The sequence below is a fragment of the Cydia strobilella genome, chromosome 7, assembly GCF_947568885.1.
Source record: "Cydia strobilella chromosome 7, ilCydStro3.1, whole genome shotgun sequence".
Classification (NCBI taxonomy): domain Eukaryota; kingdom Metazoa; phylum Arthropoda; class Insecta; order Lepidoptera; family Tortricidae; genus Cydia; species Cydia strobilella.
This window is the reverse complement of record NC_086047.1, coordinates 13683533-13704225: the sequence shown is the minus strand read 5'-3', so window position 1 is coordinate 13704225 and position 20693 is coordinate 13683533. Positions and strand designations below refer to the sequence as shown.

Here is a 20693-nt window from a genome sequence, read left to right as displayed (position 1 = left end):
GTATAATGTGTAATAAATATAACAATTTTCTGCGCTTTTCTTTAAATTAGTGGAAAGGGGACGGCCGCTTCTCCATATAAACAAAAGTCCCCAGTTTCCTGTCTGGATATTGATATTATGGAAAATATTTTTACATAATTTGATGTATATTAACCCTTAGTTAGATGCCTCTATGCGCCTACGTTTGACTTTTTTCGATTTTTTTGATTATTGTATAAATTAGGAGCGAAAAACATATCATATAATTTTTTAAATGCTCCTACTCTTATAATATTTAACAAATCGAAAAAAATTCAAACGTAGGGGCATAGCTGTGGTTGTGACAACAAATTGCATCAAAATATTTTTAACAATGTTATAATCTAGAGAAAAAAATGAGGATTACGTTTATATGAAAAGCCGATTTCGCGCGGGTCCTCCACTTTCGTCTTAAGTCTAACTACCCAAACGGCTCAAATTAGAAAATAAAAGCTGTGAGGGTCGTTGGGCGTGAGCCTTTACCTCAAATAAGCGTCCCTCACTTAAAACCAAGTTTAGACGAAATCTCACTTTTTTTTTGCTTGGTCGTTGTTTCGCTGAGAAAAATTATAACAGTCTTCTAAAAGTTTAAATTATTATAGACAGATCTTATACCTCGTTTGAAAAACACTTTTGATTATTAATTCACAGCAAATATGTAACAATTATATGGCATAAATGTTAATATAATGCATATTTTGGTTTCATGTGTAATAGTTACAATGTTTTTAACCCTTATCTTGGCATCGTAACACCCGTGATACATGTTCCATATGGAACATTAAAAAATCTAGCAGGTTCACTTTATTACTTAACAAAAAAAATATGCTATAAATATGTCGATCAACCCTCCTTTATCATAGCAAAAAATAATGCACAAAAGTGTCGTTGTAAATTAATTAGTAATAATCAACATGGCGCCGAGGAAACAACAGTTTTCATTTCGTACTGTAAACGTGGTCTTAGATTAGTATATATTTTTGTATAATCTGCATTTTAATGCACTTACTATCTGTTAGTGTATTAGGATTTACATAGTGGTAGTATTTAAAAACATTTAACACACAGAATATTTACATGAATCTGTTATGAATTATATTTAATACTAGCTTTTGCCCGCGACTTCGTCTGCGCGGACTTAGTACAGCAGCTAAAGTAAGTATAGCGCCTGGAAAAAATCTCATAGCAATCTAAATTTGAGCATATTATACACACACATTAGCAGGCACTTCGTTAATTATCTCAATTCCATCCCGCTTTTTACTTTTTTAAGGGATGATTTTCGGGATAAAAACTATCCTATGTCCTTCTCAGGGACTCAACCTATCTCTATGCCAAATTTCATCTAAATCAATTCAGCGGTTTAAGCGTGAAGAGGGAACACACAGACAGAAAGACAGACAGACAGACAGACTTTTGTATTTATAATATTAGTTTGGATATTGCTAAGCTATCGTCAAAATAGATATCCACGATTTACTTTAATTTTTTTGTTTTTTTATACTTGTGGGGGGTTGCAAAACATGTTTCAAATATGTCATATTAGTTATCATACTATTTAGTTAGTGAACTTTGATTTTTTAAAGTAATAGATATTATATAAACTGTATATTCGTACGCTGTAGCCTTATTACTACGCCGTAGACCGTAGCGCGGCAAATTTTATTTATGGCAAAAAAAGCCCCCTAAGTTAAAAAAAAGGTTTTTTTTACCATTATAGTTATTTGTTTACTTGCCCAATTATACACTACTTTTTGTTAACGTGTTTTTTGAATCTCTACGGGATAAAAAATTTCTACCATGTGATCAGGTTTTCGTAGATGTTATTTATTTTTGCAGATGTAATAGTCATTTTATGCTTTAGATTGCGGTTTAATAACAATAAATTATGATTTCTGTTTCATTACATGTTTTATTTTTATGAAAATCCACATTTTTCTTCTAAAAAGTAGGCAACTAGTTTGTCGAGGGTTTGGCACCGTATTAAATGTGATACATATGATTTTCCGAAACTGGAAAAGCCTAGATTTTTTTCATTATCTTTTTATAGTCTATTATGGCCAACAGGTGACAAAAAACTAAAAAAAATATTAAAATTTAAAATATTTTGAGCCTTGCCAAGATAAGGGTTAAAAGCGTTTTTCAATAAAATTTGTAGGCAATGTAACGCAGATTATAAATTTAATCTACGAGAATACTAAAATAAATAATTTCATGGATCTCAAAGGCAACATCTTTACCGACATATGCTTATAAAGTTTTGTATTTTACACTTGGGGAACATTCTTGAATCTCGCGTATTATGGGCATGTGGGTAAGAATAGTTTTGTAACATTTAACACTAGTTCGTTGCATCCCTTAACATTATATAAAACGAAAATCCAAATTTCAGGCAGAATTTATGTATAGCATAATATATATAATGTTCAGTAAAAAAATAAAATTTTAAGAAAAAACCGTTAGAATACGTTACCGTTACTCGTCTCTACCCTGCCGTAATAAGAGGCCGGAACGTGCCTAGTGCGACATTAAATATCTGGATGGCACAAGGGTCTGAACGAATAAAAAGTTCAGGATCGACGGGTATTTATTTTTAGGTCTTTTACGTTTATTTTACCCAAAGGTTAACAGAATTAAATTGAACAATATATGTATCGAATATACCTGCACAGGTCTGCCAATACGGTTTTTATTACATAGGGAAATTTTAACGCAACGAATTGTAAATGATATTTCCTTGAATTTCTGCAGAGTCCAAAAAGGTAGAGTTTCTTAAGTCATCTGAATCTGTTTTATTTTCTTATGCATGTTCTCCAATTTCATGAAGATTTGTTCGAATAAGTAGGTATTCTTCATAGTTGGTCCCATTGTCACAAGGTCACGATTAGGATCTGATAGAATTCAGAACTGTCAGAATATGCTATAGTATATTAGACACTTTCAATAAGTAAACTGCGTTAAGTTTTTTTATTATTATTTTAAATCTTACTGACACTAGTATAATTCAATTACTGACAGATATATTGCATGTATAAGTATTGAACATTAGTTGTCGAATTACTTGCAAGCCAATTCGAACGTACGATTGACAATTAAGAGCGAAATGCACAATAACTGAATGACATTAGTTTAATGTCATTCTGATATCAGTGTGCGTTCGAATTGTCCTGTTGGTATATTGCTAGGGTGGTACATAATAGTACATTATGATACAAGTGGGCTAAGTTGGTCATTACACACGAGGCGATATTGTGCGCGCGAGCTGTAAGCGAGCGCGCAATAAGAAAGCCGATGTGTGTAATGACTAATGCACACGCGTTTCATACGACGTTTTTCAACACACTTGCGAGAAAAAAAAGAAACTTTCATATTAATCTAATTTTAATAGTTAAAACAATATTGTGTGTTGCATCTGTCATACTCGTACTGCCGGCCGACCGCCCCTCGCCCCGGCTGGGCCGCGCGCCGCGCAGGCGGTCGGGCGCGCCCGTGCCCGCCAGTTTGACCAATAAAAGAAGGCTCCCTTTCCATGCATATTATTAGCAATCAGTTACCTTCTTAACTCAGTCGGATAATATAATGAAAAAGCACGAGTGGAATAATACACTGAAAGAGCACGCGTGTTTAATATCTAGGATTATGAGCCAAAAATCGGTGGAATGAAAACGTCGTTTTGAGCAAGTGTGTTGAAAAATACATTACTTAATTAACTACGTAAATACCCTACAGCCAGTCACCCGAAATGCCGTAATACGTAAATTTAATTTCAGAGGCTCTACGTAGTGAGTTGTTAAGTTTGGCTATGTAGTTGGCTACGGCTATACAGGTTATTAAGGGTCGCATAAGATTGTGTCTACATACTTATAACTTTATCTTACTTTATATGTAAATGACTTGCCTAAAATACTGGACACAACCTGTATAATGTTCGCGGATGATGTTTCCTTGTTATTTAGTTGCTCGGAAAATGGAGATTGCAATGAGCGGTTGCAAGAAGTATCGCAAACAACCCAAAAATGGCTCATTGATCACAATCTCGAAATGAATTTAAAGAAAACAAAAATTATTCAATTTAAGCCCCCGCAAAAGAAATCGTTGGATATGTCATTAAAAATTAACAATGTATGTATTGAGGAAGTGACTGAATTCAACTTGCTAGGAATAAAAAATGACTGCAGTTTGAACTGGAAATCCCACGTGCAAAACATAAAAACAAAATTGTCCCGTTTTATATACGCCCTAAGCATTTTGAAAGTAAATACAAACTTCGAGACTGCCTTGTCAGCATATTATGCGTACGCGAATTCTTGGCTTAGTTACGGTATAATACTCTGGGGTGCTAGTACGGACGCACACCAGCTCTTTGTTAGTCAAAAGGAATGTATACGTATCTTGACCAACACGCAAATACCTAACAGCTGCCGTCCGCATTTTGAACGACATAAAATTCTTACTTTACCAAGTATCTACATAATGGAAGCGGCAATGTTCGTTAGGAATCACCCGAAATTATTCCCATTGCAAAAAATCATATCAAACAGACTTAATCCTAATCAAAATAAAATCCAGTACTTCTTACCAATCTCGAAACTAGCTATGTACAGAAACGGTCCTTACTGTAGATGCGTCATCATAGCAAACAAACTATCCGAAATATTGAAACAGGAAAGTAATGACAAAATATTTAAAAATAAGTTAAAAATGCTGCTCACCGATAAGTCTTACTATTCAATTGACGAATTTTTAAATGATGACACTGTTGAAATGGAATCCGTTAAGTTAAATATAGTAGGAATGAATATGATTATGTAAATATTAAAAATAATTATAATATCAGATTATGACATTGCATTGTATAACTTCTTAATTTAATTAATATTGTTTTGACATACCTTTGCTTTGCATGAACTATCTTAGCTTTAAATTATATTAATTATTTTGATTTTCGCTAGAATTGTAAGTACCTATCTGTTAGCATTTTGTGCCCTATCAGGGTGTCATGTACCAACTACCTGTAACTAACATCTTTTGTAATGCACATGACATGTAATGTTGAATAAATAAATATAATAAATAATATCTTATTTTTAATTTAGCATATTTAGCCTGAGTAACCATTTAATAAAGATTTGGAAAATGCTTGGGTTGCTTAAGAAAACACCCAAATCACAGTACATGTGCCTTTGAAAATTAAGGAGCTCCCTCCATTTCTCATATTTAGATCCCATCATCACATCAAAACCAAATTAGTCATCAGCCAAATAGTACATAAAATCAAAATAGCCACAACCGAATACAGAACCTCTTCGTTCTTGGAATTGAAGTCAGTTATCAAGAACTAGAAGGCGACTCGAAGTATATGTATTGCGTGCGAATAAAATATTTAAATAGGTAACCTTATCAGTTGTGTGGGTTGTCATGATTTCATTTGTAGGAATCGTGGTTACTATTAATAATAACTAGTATTGTCTCTAATAATAGTTTCCACATTTAATGACGAAGCTAACTTTTACGATACACGATTCTAAATATAGGTATATCGAAGACACAGGCTTGATGACAATGTTTTTATTAATAGTATCAGTCAATGGTTTGTTTTTAGAATCAAATGTCTATATGGGACCCATTGCATTAAAGTAATACAAAAATCAAAAGTGATAGTCCAAGTCCGACGGTCGCACTTCACTCGCGAAATGCTCCTAACAAAACGATGTGAACGTGACGTCACGGTCCAACTGAGAACCCATCTTAGTAGGTATGGAAAACAATAAAATTGCGATTTTGTCGTTGAAATATTGCGTTTATACTGTATATAGTTGCCATACAATCTTTTTTTCAAGTCCTCTATTTTTAACCATTTCCATATATTATTTTAATATCTACATTATTGTGATACATTCCTCGTTTGCTATCTATTTTACTAGATTTTGTTATAAAATTCAACATTTGTGTCATCATCCGTGTATAAATATACGGCGCTCAAGTATAATTATGTATTAAAAAAAAGGCATAGTGGGAGCTATTAAAAATCTGGCGTCATCTCTTATACCTATTTACTGTAATGACAATTGTTTTCGTTGCTAGTCGCGTTCATTGATTTCTTAATTTGTTGATATGTCATTACCTTATTAAAAATTTTTTTAATAATCGTAATATGCAGCATACCTAATACGTATTTAATTAGAATTAAAATAGATGCTTACCTACCTACTGTGAACTCAGAAAGTGTATAAATCAATAAAGATGATTCGAAGAGCATTAGGTAAATATTAATGAAATGAATAAATGAATATCTCTCAAAAACAAAGCATCCGTACTTCTCCTACACTTTAAGTTATGACTGCAACTTTTAATAGCCTTAACATTATAATTATTTGTTACTGACTATAACACAAGATAACCTAAAGTTGAAGCTACTGAGAATTAATACTACCTATCTACCTACTTACATGCCTTAGAGGCATACACAAATACATACATACCTTTGTCCTAGCAATTCTAACATGCATAGGCAAACATTTTAAAATGCACATTCAAACACGTTCTCGACTATTCGGTGTCCAGTCAATAAATGGAAATATGGCAGAAACAGCTCCGCATTGTCAGTGAGGCCGGTAACACTTGATCGTACGAGTATTTGTGCAAAAATGCTTATAAATTTTACTTTTCTTAAACTTAGTGATGCACTACGAATATGGGCACATGCAAACAAATGAGTTAACGGACTTTGTAAGCGTAATCAAGAGGAATTCGCATGGAACGCTGGTTAGTTCACACTTTTTGTAGTAAATATTTACGCCAAAGAAAAACTATTTATCGCATACGCAACGGATTAATACTAATAATTTAATATATTATCAAATTACATATTTCTAGTAGACTTAGGGTCGGTTGCACCAACTGTTTGTAATCGTTAAAGAGTTCGCTAAATTGTATTGTATGGAAAGTTTCATAGTAAACCGCCGCGGCGCGCCGGGTGACGTTGATCAGTCTGTCAAGTGCGGATGGTGCAACTGGCACTTATACTTTACACGTAACATTTCCGTTAATATCGATAATCTCAATAATATATTTTTTTAATTATTGTACTTAAACAGTTGTATTGTAATACAAAATCAAACAATTATAAATAGTTTGATTTGTTCTACGTGAATGAATTTGAAAACGTCTGTCTTTGACAACAATTCAGAGAAATATGATTAAGGTAAACAAAAGTTAAAATAATAACTCAAACTTCCGTCTATTTGTACAATTAGGCATAATTAGAAATTCTCTCTCTGGCAATCTGGCATTTGAAGTTTCGTTTTAGTGCAGCAGATTTAATTAAGACTTATTTAACTCAAAATCTGAAATTAAGTAACCAAATTGTCAAACAGTGCTGTTTCTAATTTCTTGATTTCTTCAGTTGTGATATTGCCTTATAACTTAAATAACTAATAATAATATTCAATTATATATTTTAAGGCAAATTCTGTTTTTGAATAGATCAGGATATAACTACATAATAGCTTCATGTCATAACAGGATTATTCTGATGTCCATTAATTTATAGCGCACCGATAACTGTGCCAAGTGGCGGATGCACAACTTGCGCATGTTAGACTAGTTAGCGAGACCGAGAGTTCTGGAGGCCCATTCGATTTTAATAATATTACATAGATTTGACATTAGGCTTAGAACGTACTGCGATTAATTTCTTGCGGTTTGAAGACTGAAATCGCAAGAAATTAATCGCAGTGCGTTCTAAGTGCATCGTGCTTGCACTTATCGGTATATTGGGGCGCAAGGGAGGCATACATTTAGTAGGTAACTATTATAATTAACAGCGATTAGAAAGTAATAAAAAACAGAAACAAGATTTTGAGGGGGTGAAGTTTTTGTGTTGTAGGTTGTTGTCATAAATTACATTAAATCTCTCTCACTCTCCTTCTGATTTTTAGCAGCTACGGTTTCGAAGCCTAGGACATAGCCACAATTTTATTATTGTATCCAAAAAATTGTAATAATTAGTACATTGCCAATTGTTGATAAAAGGATGAGCGATGTTTTATTGATACGAAAAATAACTGAAAAACTAACTGTACTTCAGTTAACGGTTTCGAAGTGTTTTTGGATTTCTATTTTAGATCGCCTTTGAAACGCATGCGACATAGCGCATTTAAAATTAAATCTATTCTCATGGCACATGCTGGTTCGTAAATACATCCTAAGTTCATTAGAAGGGTTATATGATGATTAAAATAATATTATTTTATGTTTTATATGACAAAATATGATAACTACGTGATGAAAATCTACGTAAATCTCAGTGAAATAAGCACCATTAGAAATACCCACCTTTTGCTCTGAAAACGTTGGCAACAAATATCCATCAAAGCACCAAAACGGACAAACCAATTGCAGCATACCAACAGAAACGTGAAAAAAAAGCAAATGAATTGCTAATGAAAAGCAAGCCAAGAAAACCGAGACAGTTGGTGAAGCAGGCGTGCTAGTGTGCGTAAGTAAGTATACATACGCTCTGTCCAGTTGCGCCGCCTCGGACTCCTTGAATCTGGAAGCAATTAAAATATAAGGAAAAGAAAGAACGAACTAGGTTACACTCTGATTGATAAATAGATTCCTAAAAATAATTACCTTCTTATATAAATATCAATGACTTGAACTCAGTTTAAATCGGGTTAGCGGTTGTTACGACCTAAATGGTTACCCAGCAGTGCAATACAAATATTAATTGTATAAAACTGTTTTGGTTTGATAGTTATTGGTACCGATTGAATAGTATTTGGTAATATTCATTTGGGCCGTTTTAATATATTTTTTTAAATAACAATAAAAAAACTATGTACACTTTTAACAATACAATACTTTTATATATAGAGGTATTTAAAGTTACATCATTTAAATGGCAATACATTGTTACATTTTTATGGAATCTAATTAATATAATCAGAGTTTAACATCGTACGCGTATTACGCTTACGTGTACGCTTGGCGGCACCAGAGGGACCTATAGGTTCTGCGGGGTAGGTTTAGATCAGTGCCAGAATAGCGGTACGCTGTGAGTTCGGCTCTGTGGGAGGAACTCTGTGACAATAGCATTGTGCGCGGTGCGACATCGAAGGAACAATCATACACCTACACAGTTATATCATTACTATCGTTAGATCCAACCAGTGCATGCTATGGCCAAAGGATGCGCTTCATTTCTCCACTATTGTGAGTAAGCTGGCAAGTGAAATGTTAGTAATATAATATTTACAGGTGTTAGGTACAAAAGGCATTATTTGTGTTGCTTACTCTACATCTTGGCCACAAAGATTCGTCCTTGACATTAGAAGTGCCTTCACATTCAGCTTCTGAGGTGTCTTTGTTGAGACAAGAGGTGGGTAAGTATAATTTAGTATGTGCTTTATGTTTAAAAGTGTTCGCGCTCAAGTATAACTTATAATGGATTGTATAAAAATCATGTACCTACATTGTAGAACCGGAGCATTTTAATTTCTTAATTGAGATCTTAACGGTAAAAATGAAAAATGATATTATATGACATAAACCTACTCTAGAGTACTTTAGACAGAAAAAAAAACACTATAACAAAGAAGAAAATAACATATTAAAGCTTAGAACTATAACTGATACACACAAATCAACACCTACCTACACGACAGTTTTACAAAAGACGGACGAATTGTTGGATTCAATGTATGATGAGATTTGGCTTAGCACCGACTTCAAACGTATCAGTTGAAAGCGCATATAAAAGGGATCATATTTAGTGATCCTTTTTAAAGTCGGGTTTTTAAAGATTTTATTGGTAAGATGATAACGGATTTGTAATAATATGATACTGCATGATAATGGACTCAGGAGCATTAAGGTTGGAACACGCCAATAAGCGCGGCAACACATCGGACACGTTCGGATCGGTTAAACATACGGTAGATAAAGTTTTTTCACCACACCAGCTGGTAAAGGCTCTGAGAGTTGCTCTCAAAAGCTTTCTCTAAAAGTTGATTGTTCAAAAACTGATGAGAAACTAGAAAGTTGCATGGGCAAAGTAATCAGATACAAATTTTGAGTTGTTTCCTTATGTTTGCTGGTAGAATTGACTTTTAAGTGATGATTTTGAATGATAAATATTTAATGACGTTCATTTGGATTAGATTTGGTTTCATTTTGTTTGATATCTTACAGTTAATATTTTCTTCGGGTTGGTGTGGTGAAAATTTTAGTGTTTCACTCGGGGGCAATGCTTTAAAACCCTCGCAAGTTGCAACGCTCAAGATTCCATTTTTCGAACCACTCGCTACGCTCGTGGCTCAATTTTGCCATCTTTTGTTTGCTCAGGTATCAATATTAGCACGAGCGTAAACCAAAATAACTAATGTAGTGTTATGTAATGTACGATACGATATGACTTTCTGCAATTGCTCAGGCTAGCAAGTTTGTATTCAGATGCTTTGCAGAATCACAACAATTGTAGCAAACTGTAGCTAACTTGGGTAGTTGTCATGGACTCACGGAAATAAACTTGTTTGCGGTCTTGCCAAACAAACGTTTATAACAGACAAAGTTGTATGTAGTACAGTAGAAAGATTTTGAATTTAAGGTTTCAAAAGTTTCGGCTTATATAGTTACATTGATGTTAAGAAACACTGGTTTCTTAATAAATACAGTAATGACACTGTCAGTGACATTTACGCTAACGTCTACTTAACTCACTTCCTATACATCTCGCTCGCACTAATATGCCAGTACGAGCGAGATGCATATAAAGTAAGTTATGTTCACGCTAGCGTTTATGTCAGTGCCAAACTGGTGGTAGCTGTACTGGAACGGTAATTAAAGTTCGTGTTGAATATATAAATTGGCTCAGATGAAAAGTACCAGCTTTGAGTTTGACTAAAACATTTTCATTGGTTTTCACAGATCCTTATGATACCTATAATGCTATTTATAAAAAAATGACAGTCATGAATATCTCGATTTAAAATCTAATTGATAATACAATTAACGTCATAACTGATTCGTTATCTTGGTTATAAACCCCGTTATTGGTCTCGTTTATGTATCCATGAGTATTATGTCGTGTCTTAGTTTGTGTTTTTGTTCCTTGGATGCGACATATTAGGAGTAGGTAAGTAGTGTGTTAATACAGGCTGACGCAACAGTAACAACGAATATGCAACGTACTCGTATACAAGGACTTAAGAATTTGTAACTATCAGAGAAAGAAAATGTATTAATTAATAACCCTCAATGGGGTTGGCAACTGTCAAAGGTTTGCAAAGATGGCGCCATCATAGCTTGCCCCTTTTTCTATGAGATTTGGCTTAAAGGGCTGGCATCCAGGGCATTAAAAAAACAAAAATTTGACACAATTCTAGGGATTGACAGGGCAAGTTATGCTGGCGCAATCTGCTAATTATTTCGACCGACCAACCCCATTTAAAGCCTGGTTACGCCAAAATTTGGGCAAATATAATTAGAAATAAATACGAGTATAAAGTAAAGGTCTACTGGTGCGATTTTGAATATAGTTGCAAACATTATAGTTTATCATTTCAGCCCCAGCTATAGGATTTGACATAGCACGCACGGACTTTGTGATGACCAAAGGATACTAGGCACAATGCACGACATGATTAGATTATGAATTTTATCAAATCTCTCATTTAATTACTTAGATTTGTACCTTAAAACCACCCCGATACAGCCGCTTTTTAAACGACATTGTTGCTTTGGCACGCGCTCAACATGGGAGCCCACCGCTCGCACAAAAGAAGCAATGGGTTTTGTTTAACAGATTAGGGTCTTAGGCGTAAAAATCATTTGATAAAATTCATACTATACAGTAAGTTTAGGTAGTCCGCAAGCCAGAATTATAATTTCAACAGGTTTCTTTTTTCAAATATTCGTTGATTTTCGACCAATCCTTTAACGTCCGCCTTAATTTAGACCCAAACATTTTACGTACATGATTTTTGATAAAAAGATCCAAAGTAAAATTTAATTAGAAAAAAAAAACAATTGTTCCAGGCGAGGAAACTGGTCAATATGTTTCCATTTGTTTTCACTTACATAGTTGCTCATGGGACGGGGATACAGAGGAGTACGTCACTTTTCAGCCATAAAACCGAAACGCATAATTTTCTGCTCACTTCATAGATCAACCCACTTTCAGAGCATGAAATATGCAAAAGAAAGGTTTCGGTCTTTATAAAAGAACGCTGTAAGTTTCAAAAATCTATTGTCATTTACACCTTGTATATTTCTGCTTTCTGGTTGCTTTTCTATTTTTTCACGTCTTCGCAACATTTCAAAAACACAAAATCTAATTATATTTTAATTTTTTGAAGTTTATACAAGTGTATATAGCCCAATCGAATTTTCCAAGTCTTATTGGTGGAAAATAATTTCACTCTCGGCCCAATTCGAACAATGCTTCTCAGAGATCACTGTGGTACGATACCGATGTGTCAGCGTCAAAAGTGAAATTTCTTCAACCAAAAACGTCACAAGCATTGTTCGAATTTGGCCGTCTGTCATTGTTTGAAGCTCGTTATCATGAAAACGAATTATAGAGTATACTTAACTATCGTGGTATCATGTATTCCCCGTGTTATAACAAACTACACCATCAATGGCAAAAAATATTAGGAAATTTGTGTCCAAATTTTGGCGTGTTCAAGGTTTAGTTATTTATTTAATTTAGTTGTTTGCATGAATATGCTTCCGGTACCCTTAGTCTATCAAGTGCAATGGAGCCCATCCAATTAGTAGCAATTACCCAGTGGTTTTGCCGAATTTTGGGATGTTAGAATAATGTCGAATCAATGTATGAAATGTATTACCAAATATTTATTTTTTAATTTGGGGCATTAGTCCTACAATGAAATAATTTTAGTGATCGCTATCCATAGATAGTGTAAAATGATTAATAATGTAAAAAGTTGCTTCCGGGTCATTTTATCGAAGTGAGGTTAGGCTGTTAATCGATAATGATCCCAGTGTATATAAAATGCATCCTTTTCCCGTATCTGACTAATTTAAAAAGGCCTAACTTACGATTTCACATTATCAACCCCTTCTGTAGGCAATTTTTCATGCTTTCTTCTTCGGCTAACCACAGGGGATATTTGCTGTATACTACTAAATGTAGAAAATAAACTGTTAGTGTCAATGTAAAGTCAAGATCAAAAACCAGGACATCTCTATCAACGTGTGTTCAAATCGCAGGATTAATTACTAATACTCATCTAATACTATTATATCAGCAAATGGGTAAGTTGGCGATAATGCGTCACAATAACGGCCAATGCATGCGAGGATTTTAAATGCCCTGTAAAGTAACCATGCAATAAAGGCGGACATCTGTTCGCTATATCTGTCACTTTGAACTGAAATTTATACAATCTTGATAAAGGCATCTTAGCTAAAGGACGTAAGTTTCAAAATGTACATAACCCTGTCGGTAAATAAAATAGTTTACTAACCTTTCGCTGGCTATCGAACTATTTCTCGACATAGACTTGGGTGACATTTCGAAATCCGAGTCTGAGCGGTATAGGAAGGACTCGCGGCGCTGCGGCATTGCCTGGAGCACGAGGGCGGTGGAGGGCGAGCCCCCCTCGAGCGGGGAGCGCGCGCCCCCCGCGACGCCACCCGCGGCGCCATTCTCCACATCAAAGCTGAAACAATTGAATACGACAGATAAATCACATGTACATATTAATTACATGATGATTTAGAAATATTCACAATACAAAAAATATGAAATACCATTTAAAAAATATGGTGGTCTATGCCATAAGTAAATATACAGCTAAAACTATTAATTAATATTCACCTAGTTAGAGGCCAGTTTTTTTTATTTATAGCTTTTAGACCGCGGGCCAGTAACAGATTTCCATGACCAATCGCCTCCCGGGCGAAAACTCGTATAGTGGTTAACGGTTATGTATGATGAACCCTCGTGAACGTCAGCTGCCGCTCCGTTGGTGGGTTGAGGAATGGCAGCAAATAAAGTCTATAAAAAATGTTTGTCATCGCCTCCCGCTTGATACTTTGTCAGATGATAGTTTAGATGCTATTGTGAATAAACAAAATCGTCAGCCGATTGTATCGCTGTGGAAAGACCGCCAGCTGGTCACATGAACATGTAAAAAGGAAAATTCTTTTCAGTCATCGGCGTCATCGCCTCCCGTTTGATACTTTGTCAGATGATAGTTTAGATGCTATTGTTAATAAAACAAATCGTCAGCCGGTTGTATCGCGGTGGAAAGACCGTGTTACGCATTTCGGTGGCTACCATTCCTCAAGCCCACCAACGGAGCGGCAGCTGACGTTCACGAGGGTTCATCATACATAGCCGTGAACCGCTATACGAGTTTTCGCCCGGGAGGCGATGACTGACGAAATTTGCGCCTGGCTCGCGGTCTATTTAGTTGTACTTTTAGTTTTAATTTTTCCCCTTTTTTTAGTTTTATATTGTTTTGTTAAGGTTATATTTTAATTGAAATAAAGTGAGTTTTAAGACAGCTAATTTAAAGTTTTACTTTAATCTAAGCTTGAATTGAACTAGGTACATACTTTATCGTAACAGTCATGTTACTACACTTTTTAGTAACACGGGTAATTCCAGTTTTCAACCCATTTTACTTATTACATTGTTTATTTCATATGTAATTGGGTAATTAATAAACTATAATTAATTATTAGATATAATCGTGCACACGTCCGGTCCCAATCACAATCAAATAAAGAATAGAACCTTAAACTTGTAGCTTATCGCGGCCTGACCTATTGGAAGAACATACAATACAATACAATACAAATCTTCTTTATTGCTCACCAATATAAAAAGGACATGACATACAAATTAAGCACTTAAACTATGGTAGACAACAGGCGGTCTTATCGCTAAAGAGCGATCTCTTCCAGACAACCTTAGGGTAGTGGAGACAAGACAAAAAAAAACAAGTAATGTGAGTAGGTGATGCAGTGAGTGATAGAAATTGAGAAATAACATACGGTATCAGGAAAGCTTAAGTGTGCAAATAATGTATTTATCGCTGCGACATTATGATACAAAGTAGTCATTACGGTTAGATAATTGGTTCGGCCTTAGATCAGGTCATAAAAGTGATGACTCTTGGATCTTGGATGTGAGCACTGTTCAATAAGCTAATAATAGGGTACAATATATGGGTAAAAATATGTTGAACCGAAACACATGTTAATCATATTTCAATTTCAATTTATTTATTTCGCTTGAACATACAGTTGTTATGGTTACATGTCATTGGGATGTTATAGGTACATAGTGTAGCTATTAAGTGTTACATGCATGTATGGTCTACCACAATATGGCATGCAAAATCTTAGACTAACTTAAAATAATAATCTAAATAATCTAATTACAATTAAAATGTCAAGTTATCAAAATATTCATTCAAATTATAAAATGGTCTTTTAGTAGAAACGATTTTAATTTCTTGGAAAAGTCAATAATATTATCACATTGCCTAATGTCCTCATTTAAAAAATTATAAATTTTAATTCCCATGTATTCCAGACTACTTTTGAAATGTGAATAATTTTTAGATTCTGGTAATTGTATGTCAAATTTATGTCTTAATTTAAGGTGTCTATTTTTGTTTTTACATGCAAGTCGGGTCTTATTTTTATAAACAAAAATACAGACTAAGTATATGTATAGCGATATCACTGTCAATATTTTATGCTTCACAAATAGAGGACGGCAATGTTCAAGTAGCTTCGCCTTATCAACATAATCTCACAGCCTTTTTTTGTAAAATCAAAACAGGTTTCACATGGACACTTTTACTCCAGACCTCAAGGCCATATCGCATTAGGCTTTCAAAATATGCAAAATAAACTGTTTTAAGTGCAGATGAGCTAAAAATTTTAGAGAGGCTTTTCAGGGTGTAACAGGCGGAGGCCAATATTTTTCTTAGAAATTCTATATGAGTGGACCAGCGCAATTGTGTGTCTAAATGTATACCTAAGAACTTAACATTATCGGCTTTTGCTACTGGTAGAGGCAGATCATACGGTATGCTATTTGTGTGTCTGAGAAAAGGGAAAATATACCGTTTTGTCTAAATTTATTTTAAGACCATTGCAATCAAACCAGTAGGATAATTCCTCCCAAGTTTCGCCTATTTGAGTTTCAAGTAAATTCATATTTTCATTACCTATTATTATTCTTGTGTCATCTGCGTAAAGATAAGGTGTACCATGAGTTATATTGGATTGCAAGTCATTGATAAAAATAATAAATAGTAAAGGCCCTAAAACAGATCCTTGGGGGACTCCACAGTCAATTGCTGTCTTAGTAGAATTAACATAACTAACACAACCGGAATTATCTACATTAACTATTTGAACAAACTGGGTTCTATCCGTTAAGTAAGATGTCAGTAATTTTAGAGTTGGTCCACGGATTCCGTAATATTTTATTTATTTATTTATTTATTTAAACTTTATTGCACATGCAAAGAAAAATGTACAAATGGCGGACTTAATGCCAAAAGGCATTCTCTACCAGTCAACCATTAGGTCAAACTGAGACATAAATGTTGGTGCAGGATAGATTCATGAATTATGACGAGAAATAGAACCAAAAAAAGTTAAATATTATGTATATTATATATATAAACATAATAAAGTAAACTAACAAAATTATGATTAAATACTAATACTTATATGATATACAAAAAATAAACCAATACATATTAGTACATACAAGATGGAGAACATTATTTAAATTCTTCTGACAGAAGATGCTTGCGGAGTAGATGCTTAAAAACAGGTTTGCTTGGGGCTTGTCGAATCGAGAGAGGGAGGGAATTCCAGAGACGGGTTGCCACAACGGCGAAAGAGTTGGACATAAAACCAGTACGGTGAGAAGGGATGGAGAGTTTGAGTGAGCGGGAGGAACGCAGTTCACAGCCTGGACGGGGGGCGACAAAAGTGAATTTACATTTAAGATATCCTGGTGTAGAAAGCTCGAACAAGATGGAAAATAATATACTCAGGATTCTAAGGGACCTACGCCGACGGATGGAAAGCCAGTTGAGCTGACGTCGATAGAAAGAAACATGGTCGTATTTGCGAAGGCCGAAAATAAAACGTATGCCATTATTAATGAGACGGTCAAGTTTATTGAGGTACTCCTGCGAGATATTAATCATGCACACGTCCGCATAGTCAATGACTGGCAAAACTAGAGCCTGCACTAGTAGTTTTTTGGTACCTACTGGGAGAAAATTCTTAAATTTGTAATGCGTAATGCATTGTACAACCGGATTAAGTCTCACCTCGAAATCCTTCCAAAGATATGAAATTTGGTATGTATGTTAATTAAAGGTCTCTTTTTCATGTCCACACTATTTGACATTTGGGGACCTCGAGGAATCGCAGCCATCTTGGAAAATGTGTACTATCCTGGAGAAATTTGCGTTTTACTCTAAATATACGTTCTCTATGAAAATATGGTGTAAGGCAACATTAAGGCTTATTAAGTTCTACACAAAAAAGTCTTAGATAACTTTGCGGAAAAAATACATCTTATTATAGAAAATAATAGCTGAATCCAGATTTAGCGCTTATACCCTTTCAGGGGATATTCTCTTAATATAAAACTCGGAGGAATATGAATTCCACTTTTGTCTATACATTTGTACACGTTCTACCCCAATATCAACATTTTACCCGACTACGACTTAAACAGAAAGTAGGGTTATGGGTTTAAATACTGAAAATCAGTACATTCTGTACCTCAGGATACAGGACGGATTTTTAAAAATAACATATCGGTAGATTCCTCTTGACCTTCACAACCTGTTTACACCTGTTTTATTAAAGAAAAATCAATACAGCCGCCTTGAGAGGACGCCGAATAGTAAATCATATTTTTACTTCTTGCGCCTTAACTATTGAGTGGATTTCAGTAAAATAGACATCAGTAGATCCATAATTAGTACACAAGTGCTATGCAATACAAATTTACTAAAATAAATAGAGGAAAAATGTTTAGGACTCAAAAATGTGACTGCAAAAACAGATTTTAGGTCTTAAATGGGGTTTTAACAATAGTGACAGTAATGAAATTTGACACCTATAATTTCAGGGATCCCTGTTTGCGTGTCATAAAATTGGAGCTTCGGGGACCACGGGGATCAAACGCCATCTTGAAAACTATAAGTCTTTTTTGGTTTTTCTGTTTTTCTCTGAATATCTGGGTTTAATGTGAATACTGTGTATAGCGAAACAAAAGCTTATTAAGTTCTCCACAAAAAAAGGTATAAAACACCATGTCCCTAAAACGGAGCTTTCTTCTAGAAATATAGCTCAGAAGTCAAAATTTTATTTTAAGACGGGTCAGAAAAAAGTACTTTTATAATTTTTTTAACAATTTTTGGAACACAAAAACATTATCTACCCAACCATGAAAAAAAAAATGTGTGGAAACTTATAAGCTTCCCTTGTAACTTGTAAGCCCTATTTCTAGAAAAAGGCTTCGTTTTTGGGATATGGTGTTGTATAACTTTTTAGTGTGGAATTTAATAAGCTTTCGTTTCGCCATACACAGTATTAACATTAAACCCAGATATTCCGAGAAAAAAAGAAAAACCAAAAAAGACATACTTTTCAAGATGGCGTTTGATCCCCGTGGTCCCCGAAGCTCCAATTTTATGACACGTAAACAGGGATCTCTGAAATTGTAGGTGTCAAATTTCATTACTGTCACTATTGTTTAAACCCCATTTAAGACCTAAAATCTGTTTTTATAGTCACATTTTTAAGTTTTACACATTTTGCCTCCATTTATTTTAGTAAATTTGTATTGCATAGCACTCGTGTACCAATTATGGATCTACTGATGTCTATTTTATTAAAATCCACTCAATAGTTTAGGCGCTAGAAGTAAAAATATGATTTACTATTCGGCGTCCTCTCAAGGCAGCTGTATTGATTTATCTTTAATAAAACAGGTGTAAACAGGTTGTGAAGGGCAAGAGGAATCTACCGATATGTCATTTTTAAAAATCCGTCCAGTATCCTGAGCTACAGGGTGTACTGATTTTCAGTATTTAAACCCATAACCCTACTTTCTGTTTAAGTCGCAGTCGAGTAAAATGTTGATATTGGAGTAGAACGTGTACAAATGTATAGACAAAAGTGGAATTCATATTCCTCCAAGTTTCATATTAAGAGAATATCCCCTGAAAGGGTATAAGCGCTAAATCGGGATTCAGCTATTATTTTCTATAATAAGATGTATTTTTTCCGCAAAGTTATCTAGGACTTTTTTTGTGTAGAATTTAATAAGCTTTAATGTTGCCTTACACCATATTTTCATAGAGAACGTATATCTAGAGTAAAACGCAAATTTCTCCAGGATGGTACACATTTTCCAAGATGGCTGTGATTCCTCGAGGTCCCCAAATGTCTTATAGTGTGGACATGAAAAAGATACCTTTAATTAACATACATACCAAATTTCATAACTTTGGAAGGATTTCGAGGTGAGACTTAATCCGATTGTACTAGCAGCGTCCAACAGACTTTCCGACTAACTTCTGAGATTTGGTAATTCCAGGTAAGGCTTGGATCTAAAACAAGGCCGAGATCTTTCACTTGTTTAGATACTGGAATGATGGTGCCAACAAACATGATCGACGCGACAGAAACCGCACCAAGCTTCACTAGTTGGTGTTGGCTTCCCAGAATAATAGCCTGACATTTCGCCGGATTGACACTAATGCCAAAGCTACTGGACCATTCAGCTATATGGACTAGGTCATCGTTGATGAGGGAAATTGCAGAATCTATATTTTCTACAGAAGCTTGGGCATATAGTTGCAAATCATCTGCATACAAATGGTAAGAGCTGCGGATTTTGGAGGTGATTTGGTCAATAAAGATGGAGAATAAAAGAGGTGAAAGAATCCCACCTTGTGGTACCCCCGTGTTCAGGTCACAACAGGAAGATAAGCAACGACCGGCTTTAACTGCTTGAATGCGGTCAGAAAGGTAAGACGCGAACCACTCAGTCGCTTTTGATGAGACCCTCAGATGTGTAAGAGTCGCAACCAGTAGGTCATGATCAACCGCATTAAAAGCGTTCGAAAAAAGCGTTGCAACTTATCAATTAATATTTTGTGGTTGACACAGTCAAAAGCTTTACTTAGATCGCAAAAGATACCCGTACATTTATAATTTTGGTTAAGATTGTTCATAACGTCTAGGACCAATTCAGTAATAGCACATATATCATTGTTGTTGTTTTTATTACAAATTATGGATCTATTTTATTATATAGTCTTTACCAAATATTTTATTATTTTAAATTAAAAATAATAAAATATTTGGTAAAGACTGTCAGAAGACTGTGGACAAAAAAATATAGGTACTGTGGAATACATATAAAATAACGCATAGTTTGATCACAAATTATGTATTAAGGGAAAAGTGCTGCTTGAAAATGTACATTCATTTAAAAATTTACCACATCATGCGTGGGCGGGTTTCATCGTGTAAAGTCTTTATAACTAAAAAAATTCATATCAACTAACCATACTTCGCTGTAATTTATGTATTAGGCGTCGCTATATTTTATAGTAAATCCCTCCATGAAATCT

The 20693-nt window shown here is 34.6% G+C and overlaps 1 protein-coding gene across 12 annotated transcripts in view; it reads right to left on the bottom strand.

Annotated features, from left to right (window-relative positions):
- Positions 1-20693, bottom strand: part of LOC134743219 (3',5'-cyclic-AMP phosphodiesterase) — a 597682-nt gene that overhangs the window by 144296 nt on the left and 432693 nt on the right. For 6 of the 12 annotated variants that reach the window (XM_063676606.1, XM_063676615.1, XM_063676614.1 and 3 more), the window contains 3 exons: positions 13518-13712; positions 13090-13173; positions 8537-8572 (listed from right to left, as the gene is read on the bottom strand). In XM_063676606.1, coding sequence (XP_063532676.1) covers positions 8537-8572; positions 13090-13173; positions 13518-13712 — 315 coding nt within the window. The remainder of the gene's footprint in view (positions 1-8536; positions 8573-13089; positions 13174-13517; positions 13713-20693) is intronic. The other 6 variants (XM_063676611.1, XM_063676612.1, XM_063676607.1 and 3 more) reach the window with 5 other exon arrangements.